Here is a 20,905-nt window from a genome sequence, read left to right as displayed (position 1 = left end):
AGGTTAATCAACTACCAAAGTGGCATAGCTTAATAGATACACAAAATTGATGCTAGCAATTATCAAGATTATGTTATAAAATGTCACATAATAGAAATAAAGCAACGAGAATCAAGCTTACTAACAGAACAAATTGTGACATGAAACATGAAATAATAAAAAAATGAGAGCGAAGTGATATTTAAGAGAAGAAAAAATATTAGTGATGAAATGAGATACAGAAGGGCCCAAGTACTTTTGTTTATGCGTAGTTTTTTTGTATTGAAAATTCTCCTCCTAGACTTGTCCCTTGGATACTTATTATTCTAAGTGTTTGTTTAAAGGCCACTTCTTTAGGGTGGCCTCTCTTAAAACCCTAACCAAGCTATATTCACTACAATACTTTCTCATTTACCCTGTACTTTTTTCCTTAATATTTACACAATGTATAGTTCTCTATTCATTTGACTATTTGCTTACTGTTTTTCCCACTGAGGCACATAAAGATTAAATAACTTGCCAAAATCACACAACCCTTAAGTAGCAAAACCATGACTTGAATGCAATTCTGTCTTGAAAGGCTATATTCTTCCTGCTCTACCACACTGCCATGAGGAGGATAAAAGGTGGACAAAACGCTACGATAGTTTAAATCAAAGACTACACCCTACTCAGAAAATCAGGGATGCAATCATGAAAAATTTTCACTGCCAGGTCTTATACTGTACCCTAGAAGTGGAGATAGAAGAATTTTGTTTTGTTTTCTTTATTTCTTGTTGTTGTTGTTTTTCCAGGTAAAGGATACAGCATGATCAAAGACGTAAGTAAGGAAAGTACAAGTCATATTTGGGGAAAAAGGACAGAACAATTAGGTAAGAATATAGGAGGATGATGAAAGAGAAGTGTGAAAACAATAGCTCGGGCCAGAGAATGGACCCAAATACATCAAACATAGGAGGCTGGGATCAAATGCATCAGCAATGGGGAGCCAATGAAAGTTTTTGAACAAGTGAATTACATGATTAGTAAAACTGTGACGTCTTAGGGGATGGGCTGGATGTTAAGGAATGGAGCAAAGCCCACTCAAAATTAACTTAAGATAAAAAAAAAATAAAGGAAATGTGGGGATCACAAATAGCCAACTTGAAGGGATAAGGAATGGAGCAAAGCCCACTCAAAATTAACTTAAGATAAAAAAAAAAATAAAGGAAATGTGGGGATCACAAATAGCCAACTTGAAGGGAATTGAAAAGCTATCAGACAAGGACTCATTCCACACCTGTATTTGTGGATGCATTTGTGTGCATTCGTGTGTGTGTGTGTGAGAACATCTCCTCCATTTTCTGGACATCTTTTCTTTCTGCAAACTTACTTCCTTCACTCTGCTCTTGGTTCCCAGTTCTCTTAACTATGACTTTCACCTTGCTCTGGACTGACAGAAAGGCAAATCTGGTCTCAATTCTACATTCCTAATACCATATAGGTATAGTTTCTGGGTTTTGTGGCTCACATTTTTGAGAGAAGTATCTATTTTATATGACTTAATTAGTTGTTTCTGGAGTGACGTGGTATAAATATGGCTACCTAGATTCAACCTCTTTATCAGGTATCAGGAATTGGTAGAGTTCTGGGCAATTCTAAGGGAAGAGAGTGTGGGCTGGGCAGACACTCCTAAATATAACAAATGGATTTAAGGGGAGAGAGTAAAAGCAGGTAAACCTCTAAGGAGGCTACTGTAATAGTCTAAAAAAGAAAACAGTGGTGGTGGTAGGTGTGGAAAAGAGAACTAAATCAAAAGCCACAATCAGGGTAGAATTTAATAACTGATCAATGGAAAACTGTGGGGCAGGGGAAGGATTGTCAGGAAATGATTCAAAACTATCTCTGAAGTTTCCAAACCAGAGACTAGGAAAATGTCTGTCATACTTTCATAAAACATTAGAGACTGAATGGTTTCATATACCTTCCCTTTATAAGAAAATAAAATTGGGACCAGAGAGAAAAAGTGACTTATCTTGAGTAACAGTCAATTAGTAGCAGAGTAGAATTAAGACTTAAGAGACTGGACTTGGCCAAGGAATGGTGATAAAACCTGGAACTTGGGTAAGGTACAGGAAATGGTGCTGCAAGATTTCCAAGAAAATAGGCAAGACAGTATTCCATGGGAAGAATTAAAGATGCAAAGTGAAAGATACCTATGTAAAGTAAAGTGAAGAGTAAAAAAAAGAGTAATAGAATCGGGCACTGCATGATAAGAGATAAAGTGGAAGCTGGTCAGGACTAGAGCTAGTCATAATCAGGTAAGTATAGAATGTGTAAGGAATCGTTAGCTGGGAACCAAGAATAGTGGAAAGGAGTCTTATTAGTCATCAGTGGTGGTATGAGTCAGAAGCCAGATTTGCATGGTCAGCCAGCCAACTAGAAGCAATTGAATGGTATCCAGGTATTACCATATGCACAACAAATCCAGAAAGTGAAGACAGTTTTGGTGGAGAAACTTATGAATTTGCCACATTACACATTTTGAGATTGGGGTGTTAACAAGAAATTCAGGGAGATGCCCTGGAGACCACTGGAAATGTGGGAGTAGACCTTGGAAATGTGGTCTGAGCCAGGGCCATGTCTGTCTGTCTATCAGATGACCTGCTAAAAGTGACAATCTAGAGAGAAGAGAAGACATTTCAGTGTAAGCTTTACATATGGTGGGCTGGGTGGGAGACAGGACAGGAAGAGAGAATCTCAAAATAAGAACATTAGCCTTGGACAGCAGAGTGGTTTGATTGCCACTGGAGATTTGGGGAAACCATAAATTTTACCATGCTCTGGTAGCATATTAGAAGAATTGTTATACAACAGTCATACAACATCTGTTTCAACAAAACGTTACTGAAAAAGACACGAATTACATGGCTTACTTTGTTTACATAGGTAGATACATTATTTTAAAGGGGAAAAAAACCTCCCTATTAGTCACAGCCAATTTCAAGAACAGCTCCTTCTTTAAAGCATTATTTAAATAATTACAATCCTGAGGAAAAATCTATTACATGACTGGAACTGTACTAAGTAGTTCCTTAAGCTTTGGTCATTGTGCTATTACCATGTAAATCCAATGGCAGCCATTTTAAATGCAACTAGTGTAAAACTCTGCCAAACAAGGAAAAGCTAAGGATAACTATGGCACAAATTAAATCCTTTATTTTAGGGAGCTTGAATCCCAGGCAAAGAGAAAGAAAGACGGGCTTATGAGAAAAAAGGGAGAAAGAGTAATAATTGGCAAAAGAAGCAGAAACTAAAACACACAGTAAAAGATTATGTAAGTAGAAGCCACGAGAAAGTAAAAACAAGAAAGAAAAGATCTGATTAAGCAGAAACTAGTCATCCTAGAAAAAAATTAGTCATAGTAGCTAGACATAGAGAATAGCCAAACCAAAATAATGATAATTTATTAGAACAGAGAGACAAAGATGTTTCCTGTTGAGGCTGCAACATGATAGTTTAGTTGCAAAATTGTGTAGTATCCTGAACAACCATTTGAGTTGTCTTCTGGTCTTTCAGAACCCTCACTGTGCAGCTCAGATAACTGTCTTTCTTATTAACATGAATAGCTTTATAATAACTCCTTCTTATTATGACATATAGCTTATAATAACTCTTTATTACTTAAGTCTGCTTAAATGTGTCTTTGATTTCTACCACCTCAATAGCCTAACTTACTTTTTGCACAGCAGGTAGATGATCAGGTGGAAAAAAAGAAAGGGAAAAAGGAAGACGCAAGTGTTAAACCACAACAAATAAAGTAAGCAGAGTTCCTAAAGGGGATGTGTGTGTATGTAAAACCCACTGAAGATATGTTCGCATCGTATACATTTTACATATATATGTTTGTGTGTGAGTGTGTATAAAATCAGCAGATGAAATAAATAGGAAGAACTAGAATAATGGAACAAATGAGCACAAATATGAAATAACTACATATATTTACTATATTTAAAATAAATTAAGATTTAAAATAATTGAGAGACTATAATGAAAGAAAAAGAACAACAGTATTTTTAAAAAATAGAACTTGTAGGAATGACTAGTTCCTACTTTAAAAATTCAACAAATAGGTTAAACAGCAGATTAGCTATCTTTTTAAGAGGGCCTTAGAGAACCAGGAAAGGATTTTACCTAGATTGTAATATAGAGAGGGAAAGACACAGGAAATATGAGAGACATAACTGCTGCCCAGGAGTCAAGAAAGTAGAGGAAATAAATATGGAAAGAAACAATGTCTGATATTTCCAAAAATGGAGAATATTAAAGAAGTTCATTCTGTTTCATTAATGACCAATAAAAACAAAATCACAACTGAGCACATCACAATTAAACATCAATGACAGGAAAATCTTTAAAGGTAGCCAGGGAAAGAAAAAGACCAACCATAAAATAATGACAATTAGACTTTTCATCAACTATAATAAATGTCAAGAGACAATGAAATATTACCTTCAAAGTACTGAGCGAAAATAATCATAAACCTGTTGACTGTATATCAACTAATTATCATTCAAAAGTGAGGACAAAATAAAGATATATTTAGATAAGGTATGAGAATGTAGCACTCACTGAAAACATCAAAATACAGGTTTTCTTCTTGGGTAAGAAGAAAACTGATCCCAGAAAGGAGTAGGAATCACGTGCTAAGAAAAAAAAAAAAAAGAAAGAAAAACGTAAACATTTTGATATATCCAAATAAGAACTAACTGTGAAGACTACCATCTAAATAGGGGAAATCACCTTTTGTTTTAATTCTTAGAAGATGAAAACTTTGTCTTAATCATTTATGCAACTTCATTAGTGCCTACCAGAAAGTGGACTCACAATAAATACTTGATGATTAAATGAATATGTAATGTTTATACAAAATGAGTCTCATCTCAATGTTAGGTCAAAGTCCCTGCTTTGCTAATGAAGAAACTGAAAATACAGAAGACTGACCCAGTATTGTATGACATATTGAACCTATTTACCCTTCAGAGAATAGGAAAAGACATTACAATGTCAAAAAAATTATGACAGTTTCTTTTATTATTATAGGTCTGAGTCTACCTAATAAAAAGTGCCTATTGTTGAAGACACTAGTTGGTTGTAAGACTTTCTTTATGAGCTGTCTCTGGTCTCATCCACTTTCTAAACATCACAAGAACTACAAAGAAATGGACATTGATTTATTCATTCAAGAAATAGTAATTAAACATCTATTATAAGCCAAATGCTTTATCAGGTCTTGAGGCTATAACAATGAAAAAGATGTATCTAATCCTTACTCTCAAAGAGTTAGTAGCCCAGCTGATAAGAAAGTCATTAAATGAATAATCATGCATTACAAGAATGTAGGAAGTCAGCAAGTATTTCCTATTGCTTACTGTGTGCTATATGCAAATGAAAAGGGAGAATACATGTTCTGTGATTTGTAATATGGTAGAAGAGATTCCAGGTAATTAAAAATATGTGAAGCAATATATAGTCACATAAAGAATAAACGGGTAAAATAAATTACAATGTTTGGGAAATGGCAAAACTGCTATATCCTTGACAAAAAATAAAAAGATGGGGAAAGACACAAAAAAGTTACATATATTAAAGATATGAAAAATTAATAGAGATTCCTTTTATTTTTAAATTCCTAGGAATATCTTTTCCAAATATTCCAAAATTTATCAACTTTGGCACAAAACAAAAGATATAAAAGAATTTGGAAGTATTTTTGTTAGTGTTCAGTTATGATTAAAGCTTGGACATCAAAACTATTTTCATTCACTATTTCCCCTCCCAGCCCTAGAAATATAATCTTTGATCTTTATCAACCTATTAACATTTGGGGTTCTCTTTCTTTGACATTCTTTTGGGATGATTTAAACATTTAAACTTTGAAAATGAAAGCAGATGCCTGTCTTCAAAAAAATGTTCCCAACATATAAATATAATGGCTGATGTCTAAAACCTCCTTTTAGGAAAAGCACTGCAAACTGTTGATCCTCTCAGTACTTTAATGGTGAAGTAAAGACATGTTATTATACCTCCCATGTAGATGTGATCTGATACATGTCAATCTCAAAAACAAGATGGTAGTACAATTAATACAGAAGACTGCCTGATCTTAATTCTTAAATTGAAAGTTCCTGCAAATATCCAGCACCAAATTCTTAAGCCTTCTGAATAACTAGTTACAGGAACAAATAATCTTTCTTCTTCTTTTTTAATCAATACAGATAAGGACAAGATGGCTAGATTATTTATATACATATTTACAAAATTAATACCAATGTGAAAACTGTTATGTGCAGAACATATGATGCCAGCAAATCACTTTAATTTTCACTTGTACAAGTACACAAAATATAAAATAATAAGAAATGGGGCAATGAAGTAAAGGGATGCATTTCCCTTCTCTTGTTCCATAGAAGGAGTTTGAAATTCAGCCATAATCAGTAACACTTAGAGAACCTGATTATGCCAATCTATTGTTCTAAAAACCTGCCCCAACTCAAGGTCACAATTAGGATAGTGGATACCAAGATAATGGGAAGGAATTCCAGGGATTTGGAATTCTATTGGGTCCTGGGATTGGACCCTGAATTGCCTATCTTCTACTCCCCTCAACCCTCTGAAATCCTACCTGCTTCTTCATTTATTTATTCATTTGTTTCTTCACTTCTGCAGTTAATAAGTATCTACTGGGTCCAAGGGACTTTTCTATAAATAGCCATCACTTCTCCTAAAAGACTCAACTCAAAGGTCTCCTTTCTGTAACTTCTACCTAACCCCTCTCCACAATAACTCAAACCCTCTTGCCACACTGAAATCAACTTCTCCCTTTTCTGGGTTCTCATATCTTTTTGCTCATGACACTATTATATACAGCACTTGTCACAGGGTAACAGAGTGAGCTGCTTTTTATGACTGTCTCCCGTATGAGTATGTGAGATCCTGAAAGACCGAGTTGTCAGCATTCTCCAGCAACAGTTCATACTGTACCTTGATCATAAGAAAAGGAACTAGAGTAGTCCTAAATAAGAGCACAGGGTCTAGAGTACGATTACTAGCTTCTAATTCCAGCTCCACCTGACAAGAGACAAATTACTTAGATTCTTTGTGCTTCAGCTTATTCTTGCGTAAAATAGGGATAAAAACTACCCGCTTTATGGATTATTGGTGAGGACTGAGTTAATACATAAAAATAATTTAGGACAGTGTTTTGTATTTGCTCAGTAAGTGTTAGCATTTATTGTTATCATCATCATTAAATTAGGCTTGGGTCACAGTCACTTGGGATTAGGGCAATCCTTGCTCCCCACTTGACACTTCAAACTGAGAATTGCCAGATTTTTTTAGAAAGAAAAGATTTTCAGGTTTTTTTCTTTTCTTTTTTTTCACATTTCATTCTCTTCTGAGTTGGGCTTCTTGTACAGAATGTCTCTTAGAAAGATTACTTATTAAAATAAGAAATAAGTTTACTTATGAAATGTCATTTGATAATTTAGTTGGCATGAAGTTACCATATTAATGTACACAGTGTATAACAGATTGAACTCAAGAGATTTAAATGACAGAATAAGTGCATTATCATAGGCGGTGACAATGACAACTATGACTCACTGGAAAGCCATCCAAATTTGACTGTAGGTTTGACCATACCATTTTCCACCAGAGTGACAATCGAACTCACTGACATCTTCATTTATTTCTTAATCATGGCCATGTTAGTATCCAGAGTGCTTTTTGGGAAAGATGGAGGACACAACATGCAGGTTATTAAAACAATAAAGGGATGGCAAACTAATCTGATTAACTTCATCAGGAAACAGGTCCACTAAAATTTGGTGGCAATGACTATTTCTTAACGAATGCTGCACTTTATTTATTTTGTACCTTGAATGTTTCTCTCCAGATTAACAAAACTTTGCTGGAAAAAGATGATTTCAGATACAAGCTGAAGCATAAGCTATTATTGCTTACTGTGGAAAGATATACCTTATATGTACCAATGCAGCAAAACATGATTCTTCTTTTTTCTAAAAGTCACATAATCCGTAAGGGAAGAACAGCTTGGAATGAAGCAATGAGCCTATCACAGATCACACTGTTGGCTGTGGACAGGTATTCACTGGTATACGACCACAGTCATGGTTCTGGTTAGTGTATCTGTTTGCTCCCTGGATCACCCCAGGTATGGATAGAGAGAAGAAGAAAATGCCTACAGTTGTATTTGCACTTTAAAATTCACAGAGACCTTTCTTATATACTATACCATTTATTGGTCATAGCAAGAATTAGTTATTCTTTTCCAGATGAGAAAATAAGGATCTGGGAAGATAAGTGACTTACTCAAGTTCACAGAGCAAATAAATAGTGGAACCAGACAAAGAACTTGAGAATTTTTGATCCATGTCCTGGAGAGTCTCAATTTATTCCTCAAGCTGTTTTAATTTATACTGAATACTTTGATGCTTAGGTCTCCCCCCTCTTCAGTGTGAAGAGCAGAGTACAACTGATTCTCAGTAATACCTAACAACTTATACTTTTTTCCCCCTGAATTTTCATTTTACTTTGGCTGGGAATGTACACATCTTTTTATTGATTTATTTGTTCAACAAGCATTCATTAAGCTCTGGCCATGTACCCAGTTCATGAGTCAGAATAAAGGTTACATAAAAGTTTCAGTCAGGGAATAATAAGTCTATATATTTAATCAACAAGAACCAAATATATCTAAGAAGCTTACCCCCCTCTTTGTTCACATTCAAAAACTGATATTGTAAGCCTTCTGTCACTTCTTGATTGTCAGTGCATTGATTATCTATTTTTATGAATTTGAAGCTAAATCCCAATGATCTGAAAAGTGATTGGCATACTTTGATTTTGGCATGAGCTTGGAAACTGTGAGTGAATTTCAATATGAATTTAAGCAAAACATAGTAGGGTTATGAACAAAGTAACAAATGATCATTATCATAAATACTATTCACTTCCATTTCAGGATGAGAAAGATAAGGCCTAGAACTGTTCGAGTTTACATAGTAGCAAGCTGCAGAACCAGGACTTGAAGTAAAATCTCTTCATTAAACTAAATTTAATTTAATGATTAAATTTCCGCTGATGTATCCAGAGAATGGAAAGAGCAATGGAATATGGAATAAAATGTGGACAGCCTTTAGAGGAAATACTCAGAGGCATGTCTAGAACCAATGCCATTTTTAAGACTACATAACTCAAATATACATTAATTCTGTAAAATCTAGACCACAACCAAGGTTTTTTTTACAAAATTAAGTACATAAATCTTCTTTTTCCTGGAGAGCTTGAGAGATTTTTATATGTACCATTTCCCATTTTTAAAAATTCTTAATTAATAAAAATAGTTTATTAGTTTTCTTTTTCTTCACAGCATCTCTAAAGAATAAGGGAGGAAAAATATCATTTCAGCTTAAAGATGAATAAACTAAAGTACTGGGAAGGTAATGTGCTTTTTCTAATTTACTTGAGTACTTAGTGTTATTAGAGCATATTGGTATGGGAGGGATTCACTGTTTATGACCTCCAAGATGGAACACCAATTTTTTGTTTTGTTTTGTTTTTTTTGTTTTTTTTTTTGAGAATATTTAAACTTGCTTTTATTTAAAATCAGAAACCAGTATTGGAACACCAATTTTGTAGTTACACTGATACTATTTCACCAAATACCAACTTTATAAAAGTAGAACCTTCCTGATCTTTGTGATTTTGTTTATTTTATATATAAACCTTAAAAAAGTATTTATCAAATGCCTTCCAAGGGCCAAAACTATGCTAAGCACTGGGGGCACAGTGATGAGTAAGAGAGTCATGACAGTGTCCTCACAGTGCTTACCAGCTGGAGCAGAACCGTCCAATAGAAATATAATGCAATCCACATATATTACTTAAAATTTTCTATAGCCACCTTAAAAAAGCAAAAAGAAACAGGTATAGTTAATTTTAATACTGTATGTATTAAATAATTTCTAAAATATGACTATTTCAACACAGAATGAACATATAAATTTTTGAGATACACTAAAGTCTTTTTTCAAATTAAGGTGTGTATTTTACATATATGAACTTTCCATTAGGAGCAGCCACATTTCAAGAGTCCATAAACACATGTGGCTACTGGCAACTGTACTGGATAGTATAGGTCTAAGGGAGAAGTTAAATAGGAAGCAAGCAATAGAACAGTGGGAGTGCTATGACAGGGAAATGCAGTGCTACGGGAGCATGGAGGAGAACATCTCGACTAATCTGTGTAGAACTAGAAAAAACCTTCTGGAGGAAGTGACACTTCAACTACGCTCTCAAAAGGATGAGCTGGCATTAGCTACAGGAAAGGACACGGGTTGGGGACTTTAGAGTTAATGTTAATAATACACAAGGCCTGTGAGAGTGACTACGGTGTGCTGGAAAAATGAGACTATGAGAACTTTAGTATGGTTAGAACAGAGATTATTATGGAGAGCAAGAAAGATGAAAATGAAAAGACAGGTAAGTGCTGGTCCACGAAAAGCTTCGCAAACCATGTAAAGGAATTTGGATTTTATTCTAAGGAATTCATCCTTTCTAAAGACTTTAGGTCTCTATTTATGGAACTAGCAATTTCAGACTGAAATGTGCTCTTCTTCACAGAAATACAAGGGGGAGTAAGACAGATGGAGATGAAAAGGCTAAAGCAAGATGACCATTTATTAGAGGTGATGAAGAGTTTGGTTCTATATTAAATTAGTCCCTCAGGTCATTTTCAAGTTTTAGATTTCATAAATCTAACTTTTTAGCTATAACTGTATTAGAACATAAACTAGGCTTAACAAAATGTGGTTTGTTATTTATGAATTATTTTGGGAGGGAACACTAACATGTGCTAGATATTAATATTAAAATTTCTGGCTAGTAGTTCTAAATAGTGTGTATGAATAGTGAAGTCCCCACAGGTTGTTTCTGGAATTATAAATTACTAATTTGGTAATTCACAAAGCAATTCATGGTAGTTGTAAGTATCCTGTTCCAATTTGCAGCCTCGAACCCATCTTCTGGTGCTCACATGATATGGCAGAGTACTGGAACTGTAGTTACTTGTACTAGCAAAAGGCACCAGGCTTTACGTTTTACAAATTACAGCTTAATCACTTGAATTATTATGTAATTGCACTAAGTATACTGTGATTACAAGTGTTGTGGTCTTCCTTGTTCTAATGGATTATTAACTTTTTGAAAGTAAAGGAAGTGATTCATATTTCCATCAATATATGCGTTTTACTATGTCAGGAACTGTGGCATATTTCCCAGAGTGCTTGATAATCTTGAACATACTTAGTATGATTTTATTAGAACCAGAAAAGATGTCCAAAATATAGTCACAGCATGTTATAGCCTGCCAAAACACATGTTTATTAAATAAAGATATTGCTTAGGAACTGTACCAGGTTGAATAGTGTCCCCCAAAGTTTGTGTTTACCCGGAACCTGTGAACATAACTCTATGTGGAAATAGGGTCTTTGCAGATATCATCAAGTTGAGGACATATTCTATTAGGTCGTGCCCTAAATCCAATACGACTGATGTCCTTATAATAACAGGAAAATTTGGACACAAAAACTTGTACGGGGAGAATCCCATGTGATAGTAGAGGCAAGACTTAGTGATACATATACAAGCCAAGGAAAACCGAGGATTGCTGTCAACTGCCAGACATTAGGAATAGTCAAGGAGGCATTCTCCCCTAGAGCCCTGCTGATGCCCTGACTTTGGACTTCTAATCTCCAGAACTGTGACAGAATAAATTTCTGTTATTTTAAGCCACCAAATGTGTGGTACTTTGTTACTGCAGTACTAGAAAACTAATACAGGAACCTTACTGGGCCCTCCATTGCTTTCCATATTTCCTCTGTGAGTAGTTCTCTTAAGAGACTTCTATTTAAGGGACCTGACAAATTAATCCCTTCCTCTGTTTAACTGTCTCAGGATAGTATTTTACTCTGAGCATTCCTATACAGTCCTGCTTCCACCAAAAGAGCTATACCCTTATAGCCAAGAGCACTTACTTTTGCCACTAATTAATTTAATCAAATATTACATAAGCTGGTGAAATATGAATGCAAAATGAAAGACATCTGCTATTCCCATCAAAAATAATGTAGACACTTTGGAGACTCTCAATTAAGGTGAGTCATGTAAAAAGGCAATGACATTAGATATACGTGAGGTAATGATGAAAGATTGAAAAATTATGAAAATCTAGAAAATATGTTCAGATTGTTTTGAAAGTACCTTTAAACTCTAACTTCATTTTAATAAAAATAAAATCAGAGCTTGTAGAAGATATGTCATGGGTGTGGTTTATGTAAGAATGGACTTTGTAGAACTGCAATTAAGACTCGAGCATCTCCATGCATATATAAATATGTATAGGTTCTATAATTCTCCACATGTACCAACTTTTTCTATTACTCACACAATCTTAAGATTACAATAAATAAGAGGGTTTCCATTATAAGTAAAAGAACCATGTTTACTATACTATGTTTTTATTCAGTCACTTACCAGTCAGTAACTTTGTGAACAAAGGTTCTGATCTGCTCTCCATTCTACTGTTAGTACTCAGTAAAATGCCTGGTATAAAGCAGCCTCTCCCAAAATAGTTTTTGAATAAAGGAGCACAAAATGCAAACCCATTTTTTTTCCTGTTTTCCCCTTGTTCACAGAATTATATCATCAATAAATTTGTATTATTATGAGCTGATTTGAGCCATAAAAATGGACTCATTACGGGGAACTCAATCTTTTAATGGAATTTATTAAAGTCTACACATATGTGAATATTCTTATTCTTATGATATCATTTCTCATAGCCCTAATACGTTTTTCACATCATAATCTTTCTGAAAATACTTAAACTATTTCTATTCTACATCTTGATATAATTTCTGTGTAATGCCACAGAGTTATTACCCCAAGTTTGCAGATTAGGACACTGAGACAAAAAAGTTAACTCAATATCTTAAAGTTAAATTCCCAGTTATGCCTCAAATTCATGAGCTTCCAAATTCTAGATTAGTACTGGCTTTGCCTTTAATTAAACTGTCTACCTTGGAGGAAACTACTGACCCTCCCCTGAGGCTCAGTTTCTTCAGTTATCAGATGAGGTTTTTTGACTGGATAATCTCTAGGATGCCCTCAGCCCTGAGTCCTCATTTTCAGCACCAGAAGACTCTGGATTTTCTCATGTATATAAATATGGGAGACAGAGAACAACATATACAGCTAAGTAAGGTAGTAATAGTTAGCATAGAGTAGAAAGAAAGGGATACAAGACAGAGGGTAAATTAATGCAGCCTGCTAATACAAACTCTTTTTGGGAAAAGATACCATGGAATATTTTATGATCATATAACCCACAAGAATTTTGCTCCTACTTGATTACAGGAATCTCAGTGGTAAGTTAGAAGGGCCTTGAGGTATGTATAAAGCTTAAAAAATTTAAAGACTTGGTCAATTCTTTATATTTTATTATCCTAAGTAAAATATAGTCCTATTAAATTATATCGTAAAGCAATTGCTATATGATTGCTAAATCTTGATCTGAATGAATTCATAATCAACTTTTATTCCTTAAACTATAGATAATATTAAAAGAGAGGTAACCAATATTAGGTTCTTTTTATAAAATACAAAACTATTCATTTCCTCTACTTCTTTAGCTGCTTAAGTAACTTAATAGGAGCCATTGGAAAGAAATCCTAATACATTTGGTAAATAAGAATGATGTAGGGTTTCAGATGGCCCAACAAGTGGAGAATTTAACACTGGAATTCTGTTAAATAACTGCAGGAGTTGTATTTTTGCCTTGGAAGACTTTCATCATGGAACACAGCTGTGAAACAACTTTGGCTTCAAACAGAAAGGCTATAATAAAGCGCCTCCTAGCTAGACTTAAGTTCAAGAGGTTTATGGTGGCAAACAGCAGAAAAGATGAAATGTTTCAATAAGCCCCTCAGGCTGATTTAGTTAGCATTCACAAAGTGGAATAACCTATACATCACATACCCTTTGTTAGCTGGTTGTTTAGAATAGATGTATGAGTCACTGGATTTTATTTTAGCAGTTGGGCAATGCAATTCTCCTTTTGCCCAAAATATTAAAATGCAGAAATGTGAAACTAAGAGAGGTAATGTCAGATCTTATACAGAATGCTTATCAACCACTGTGATGGATCAAGAAATTCTTCTGCTCTTGTCATTCCACACTTCACCTCGGTAGGCACAAATGATAAATTACCTCTCATAAAAAAACAATCTATTGTTCAACTAATCAGCAACTACAGTATATTTTCTTAAATTGTGTGGGGGAGAGGTGTTGGAGGAGGGAAGCCTGCAAAAACTGGTATGGAGAGAAGGATACACAAGATTCTATCCTGCATGATTTTAAGTACAAATGAATCCCTCTGGGAGTTTGGGGGATTAATATATATATTTCCCCCCCGCCCTCAGACACTGTTCAGAATTAATGAGGGTACCTGCAACGATGCTGGCAAGCTGCTGGGTTCTGGAGATGGGGTAGAGGCTGCGTGCCTGAACAATTGCTGAAGCGATTTTCTTGGCATGCTTCTCCTCCCCGTATGTTCTCAGGATGGATGCAAGTGCCTGTTGATCTAACGCGTTCACAACATCAGCTGCGGTGGGCATGTCAGGGTACCTACGCACAAGAAGAGCCAATTAGTTTGCTGACGTCAGTTTTCATTGACAAGAGGTGAAACTTCAGAGTACTGAAGTCAGGCATATACACACAGTTTAAGAGAGCGTCTGAGGTTTTTTTTAAGTCAGAGACTTAAATCTTAAATGAATGAAATAGATTTTCCATTTCAAATACCCATCATAATAGCAATAGTGGATTGTGTGTGACATTCATCAAGGTCAAGGGCAGAGGGAAATTAAAATATTTTACTAACCTTTAATTAACAAAGAAGTTATTATTACTAATGCAGATTTCCCCTAAACTAAAATAATGGAAAATGTTTGGATTTAGTTTGTTCAAAATTTAAATTACTGCTTGATTCTGTTTTTCACTATAAGAAGATACAAGATACTGACTGATATTTAAATGAGCCTATATCTCAGGAACTTAACTAATTCTGAGATTATAAAGTAACTGAGTACTTATATGGGAGCACAAATTGAATTTAGAAAGTCTATATAAGAAGATACTCCTGGTCAGTTTCCCTCACAAAAAACTGAACAACCTTAATGTATTGTAATAATGTATGTTATTTCAGATGTTTAATGATATTGGCTTATAAACCCATGACTAAAGTGACCATGGGGTAAAACTTAGTAACCAAGAAATAGTACTAAACAAGCCTAAGATGGTAATTTCAGGTGGAGGAGACAAGGAAAAACAACCTCTAGCCAAATGGAATAGACCACAGTAGTAGGAAATAGCATTCACTCTGTCAGACCATCCCAGTTTACCTTCCTTTAGGGAAATGTGTCAAGGAATTCTAAGTGATGAACTAACCGAGACCTTACTTATTATTAAGATAGCTTTGTTAACAGTAATGTTACTACTCCTGTAGTTAATGTGTTGGACTGATTGTCAGTATCACACTCTGAGGACTTAAAGTAATAAGGATATGGTAGCTTTAAGACCTAAAGACTACACCACAGTGGGGCTGTGAAGAAACACCTGAATCCCTTCTTAAAAATACTATACTGCACCTTGTTAGCATGCCTAGTGCCTCCAGGAGAAAATTCTGTTGTTGTCTTTGACTTGTGCCCTATTTTGCCATGACCTCTTCCCCACCCCCTCTCTCTTACTGTGTGTGTGTGTGTGTGTGTGAGAGAGAGAGAGAGAGAGAGAGAGAGAGAGAGAGAGAGAGAGAGAAAGAATGACACCTTGCTTTCCAGATCTCTCTTTTTTTGGGGGGGGGGCTGCCATGGCACCCCTAGACCAATGAACATCCTATAAGGTAGGCCTGTTTCCATCTCAATAGGCTTTGTTCCTTCAATAATAGCCTTAAGGATAAAGATTTGATCTCTACAGTCAGATCAAGCTAGGTTAGAATCCCAGCCTTGCTCTTCATATTGTGTAAGCTTTTTAACGTACTGAAGCCCCAATTTCTAACCTGTAAAATTAAATAACAATGCCTTCCTCACAGAATTGTTGGGAGAATTAAGGGCACATGGAATTGTAAAATAGACAGTAGAATGTCTGGCACACAAAGAAATTCAATGAATGTCTGTGTCCCTTAGATCTTGACCGTTCCTAGATTTGCCCATCATCATTCTTGGCCTAATGGACAACATATTAGCTAGATCTTTCACAGTTGTGTATTCAACTGTCCAAACCACTGAGCATCAAAATGAACTTTATTAATGATAGTAAAATCGGACCCATAGGCTATATATAGTCCAGCTCTACCAGGACAACTCTAAGATTAGTACGGATGTACTCAGCAGTTTCTTATAATACCTTTCTACTTTTAAGTAAGACCATTAAACAGCATTTTGCTCAAATATAGTTCAGTGGGTAATGGGCATAATTTTATTTTACCCTCATGTTAGCACTGAATGGCAATGTAGAAGTTTCCACTGTGGCACAAGACGAAAGGGGTAACACTGAAAAGCCAACAGACTACTAGGAGACTTCAGAATAGGCATTCACATGAAGTCAAGATACAAAAATCTGCCCCCCCCCCCACCAACTTAACAGGTGAGAGATCTCGTCAGTTCCCCAGAGATCACTGATTTAAAATAATTGCACTGACATAAAGAAAATATTAACATAAGTGACAATTTATTAACTTCCAGTGAAGAATACAACTGATAATAGAAGTAGACCTGCAAGTCCTTGAAGTTCTATTTTTTTGCTACATGATAACCTTTTATAATCTGAGAGCTGTTGTGGAAATCAGGATAGCACAGACTAAACTATGCTATAAGATTCCAGTGTTAAATGGCAACAGGTTAAGAAAGCCTCTTCATTGCAGAGATATATCAGCCTCCAGGATCTGACTGGCCATATTTTTTGGCTTGGACTCCTTCACCCCATAACACCACTTGGATAAGTACTGCACATATTTGCAATGACTCACTCTCTTTTTCTATGAATTCATGTGAACCAACCTCCTCTTTCTGAATGCCATATACTTTCTTCAGATCAGTTCATATCTTTGATTAGGTTATACAGTCTATGCTATCTACCTGGAAGCCATCCTGATTTTTAAGATATATTTGCTCAACTCTAATCTCACCCATTATGTATTGACTTAGAGTTTAATGCTCAAGGGCAATTTTATTTTCAGGTTCTTAGGGGAAAACCTCAAGAACTCTGATTCACAGACTACAATTTGCTGAGAAGTCTTTATATTAACAATATAGGGATTTAATATCATTAACTAGAAGCTTTGTTCATTGTATTTCAGAAGGCATCCTCCTTTAACAAGACATAGGAACAGCAGAAATTTGCTTGGCATTTTATTACCTCTGCACAACAACCTCAATCTCCAAACATGAAAAGATATTTGACCTTTACTATTAGTCACTGCTTTTTAAAGGATTTTCATTATTTTCTTTTATGATCACATTCTTCATTCTATGAATGCCAACTTGTGCAAAAGAAGGTGTAAGACTCAGAACAAAAAGTTTCCAACAAGTATGGGTCACAATCCAAGTTACCAGGTCATATCAAAATGGGGAAAAGGCTGTATGTGAATAATTACCATCGAAGAAAGCATTCTATGGGAAAGAAGTCAAAGTCAACTCAATATTAATTTGCTGACTTAAGCAGGACATTAAATTTCTTATATACAGGTCCTTCTAATAGATTGGAAGACATTTTGGAAAACCTATTTGTCTCAGTAGAAATGTTTATGCAGGTCTAGAACTGCAGATTAGTATCAGTAACAGAATGGTTTGTTTATTTAAATATATGAAAATCTAACATTTCTCTTAGAAGGTAAGCTTCCCAAAGGTAAGGGCCGTGATACATAATTTGGCGGTGGTGGTGGGGCATGAAATGAGAAAGAAAAACATGGTTAAGCTTTGTACATACAGGCTATTCCATCCCTGAGCCAATGTCAGGCATAGAGACAAGTGCTAATCTAAACTTTAAAAATTAATTTAGGTTTAAAAGAACTTATCCTATACTTTACTAGAAGTAAAGTGTGTTATATGTATATATGTATATATCTTTGTATTATATGTACCTCTTTGAATAATGGAGAACAAACTAGTATTTCCAGGGTAGGAGAGGAATGAAGAGGAGGTGTAAAGCTGTCCTATACATAGTCCTATGTTGATACAGTACCATAAACTGTAATTTCTCTGGAGAAGATTAAACCAAAGTGACTGTACAAGAGACAGGACGAAACATACAATCGCTGACATCCAGAATCTTGCATTTTATGCAGTTTTCAAAAGAATATGCACTAAATATAGTTTCTTTTACATCTCACAAGAGGCATAGTTGGGCCTGCATAGAAATGGAACCATTGTTTCAGTATCGCATTTATCAATACTGTTCATAGTCTAAAAGCCCACATTGTACCTATAAAAAAGATAATCAGTATGAAAGTTATCCTCTGCACTATTTTGTATAAAGACAGCAATGATTTTTCTTTTAGAATCTCAAATCTAAAGAAACACTAAAGTCTATAATGAGTAGCAAACGAAACTGATTTATTATGTATGGATAGTGTTAGGTGTGGGCGTGTGATGGGAATTCTACAGTCTTAAAAGGAAATTAAATCCAGAGTGTTTCTGCAAAATTGATTTCTTGTTGTGAGGAGAAATGCTTTACCGATACTCACCTGCCACCATCCATTCTCATGTCCAAGGGGCCGTCCTTCCGAAGGGAAAAACCTCTTTCAGGAGCATCAAGTTGCATGGAGGAACACCCAAGATCCAAAAGAACTCCATCCAAAGTCCCTGGCTGCACTCCAGCTTTCATTAATAAGGCTTCTGCCTGGCTGAACTGGCCTAACATAGCTCGGATCTGTTTACTGTGAATAAACGCAGGAGATGGAGAAAAGACTTTGTTATATTAAATTCTTAAGGTCTATGATCAATGGAAGGAAGCACAGCCTATTATTAGCTTATTTAACAATATGTATTTACTAAGGACCAATCACATGTTTGGTACTATATAAAGACATATGGAAATGGAAACTTTACATCCTTGGTTTCAACACCAGAAGTGATTTAATGTAATTTTATTTTTGCTAATAAACACAGTTTATTGTATATTTCTTTGAAGGTATGTGGAAAAAGGGGAACTGTGTACTGTTGGTAGGGATGTAAATCTGTACAACTACTATGGAAAACAGTATAGAGCTTCCTCAAAAAATTAAAAATAGAACTACCACATGATCTAGCAATGCCACTTCTGGAAATACATCTAGAGGAAATGAAAACATTCTGTTGAAGAGGTACCTGCACCCCCATTTTCATGACAGCATTATTTATAATAGCCAGAACATGGAAACAACTTGTGTCCATCAACAGATGAATAAAGAAATTGTGTATACACACACACACACACACACACACACACACACACACACACACACACACACAATGGAGTATCATCCAGCCATTAAAAAAAGCAGGAAACTTGTCATTTGTGATAGCACAGATGGACCTTGAGGGCATCATGCTAAGTGAAATTAGACAGAGAAAGACAATTATTGTTTGATCTCATATGTGAAATCTTAAAAACAGAGAGAGAGAGAAAACCAAACTCATTAAAAAAGAGATCGGATTTGTGGTTACCAGAGGTAGGAGATGGGGAAAAGAGAATTGGATGAAGGTGGTCAAAAGGTACAAATGTCCAGATAAATAAGTTAAATAAGTACTAGGGATATAACATACAACATGAAAACTACAGTTAACACTGCTGTATGATATATATGAAGTTGTTAAGAGAGTAAATTCTTAGAGTTCTCATCACAAGATGTATATTTTTTTCTTTTTCTTTATATTTATATGAGATGATGGATCTTAACTAATTTATTGTGGTAATCATTTCATAAAATATATGTCAAATCATTACACTGTACACCTTAAACTTATATAGTACTGTACATTAATTACTATCTCAATAAAACTAGAAAAAAATTTAATGAGTAAGCCAATTTAAGTACAATAAATAATAAAACAGAGATCACAGAAAAAAGATAGGTCAAACATCTTCAAGGCAAACACTTTAGATTATTCCATATTTTTCCCATTATTTAGGATAGGGGTACTACTGCGCAGCTGCACACCTGAAGCATGAACTATGCTTAAAATAAATGCCTTCTTGCAGAAACAATGTTTTAGCTTTCAGCAGGGATTTTGAAGTGAATGGAGCATTCGAAATCAATAGACAAGGAAGAAGTTGGGATCACCTTGCAGCTATACTAATTCTCCTTCCTACACAAAGCGAGATGCTGCCTGCAGGGTTCTTCAGAAGCCTTAGGGCAACTGGTATGCATTTTGGATGAGGAATGAGAAGAGAAAAAACTGGCAACTCTCCCAAGACCTCATTCCCTCCATCTACAGGTGGGTAGGACAAGCCTGGATTTCAATGGTGTTGGGGAATTCATATTTTTGATGTTATGTTTAAGGAGAACTTCATTGTTCATTGGTAATTTTTTTCCCAAATTCTGATGGAGAAACTGATTTTCAGATTCACTCATCAAAAATTCACTGACTATCTGCTATATATCAGATATTATGTTAACTGAAAGTATATAAAGATGAATAAAACTGAGATTTGAACTGAGAGGCAGATATATATAAATGAATAATTTGTGAAACAACCTGATGTGTGCTAATAGTAGAAAGACAAATTGTTATATCTGTATTTGGAAAATACACAATGAATGCTAGTAACA

The 20,905-nt window shown here is 35.1% G+C and overlaps 1 protein-coding gene across 3 annotated transcripts in view; it reads right to left on the bottom strand.

Annotated features, from left to right (window-relative positions):
* Nucleotides 1-20,905, bottom strand: part of METTL15 (methyltransferase like 15) — a 178,240-nt gene that overhangs the window by 24,778 nt on the left and 132,557 nt on the right. For 2 of the 3 annotated variants that reach the window (XM_008686874.2, XM_008686876.2), the window contains exons 4-5: nucleotides 18,839-19,030; nucleotides 14,549-14,727 (exon numbers count right to left, since the gene is read on the bottom strand). In XM_008686874.2, coding sequence (XP_008685096.1) covers nucleotides 14,549-14,727; nucleotides 18,839-19,030 — 371 coding nt within the window. Of the gene's footprint in view, nucleotides 1-7,046; nucleotides 7,743-14,548; nucleotides 14,728-18,838; nucleotides 19,031-20,905 lie in introns of those variants that run through there. The other variant, XM_040638908.1, reaches the window with a different exon arrangement.

Source organism: Ursus maritimus, unplaced genomic scaffold (assembly GCF_017311325.1).
Source record: "Ursus maritimus isolate PB19 unplaced genomic scaffold, ASM1731132v1 scaffold_23, whole genome shotgun sequence".
In the NCBI taxonomy this organism is placed as follows: domain Eukaryota; kingdom Metazoa; phylum Chordata; class Mammalia; order Carnivora; family Ursidae; genus Ursus; species Ursus maritimus.
Note: the sequence above shows the minus strand (reverse complement) of the source record. Positions and strands in the feature narration are given on the sequence as shown.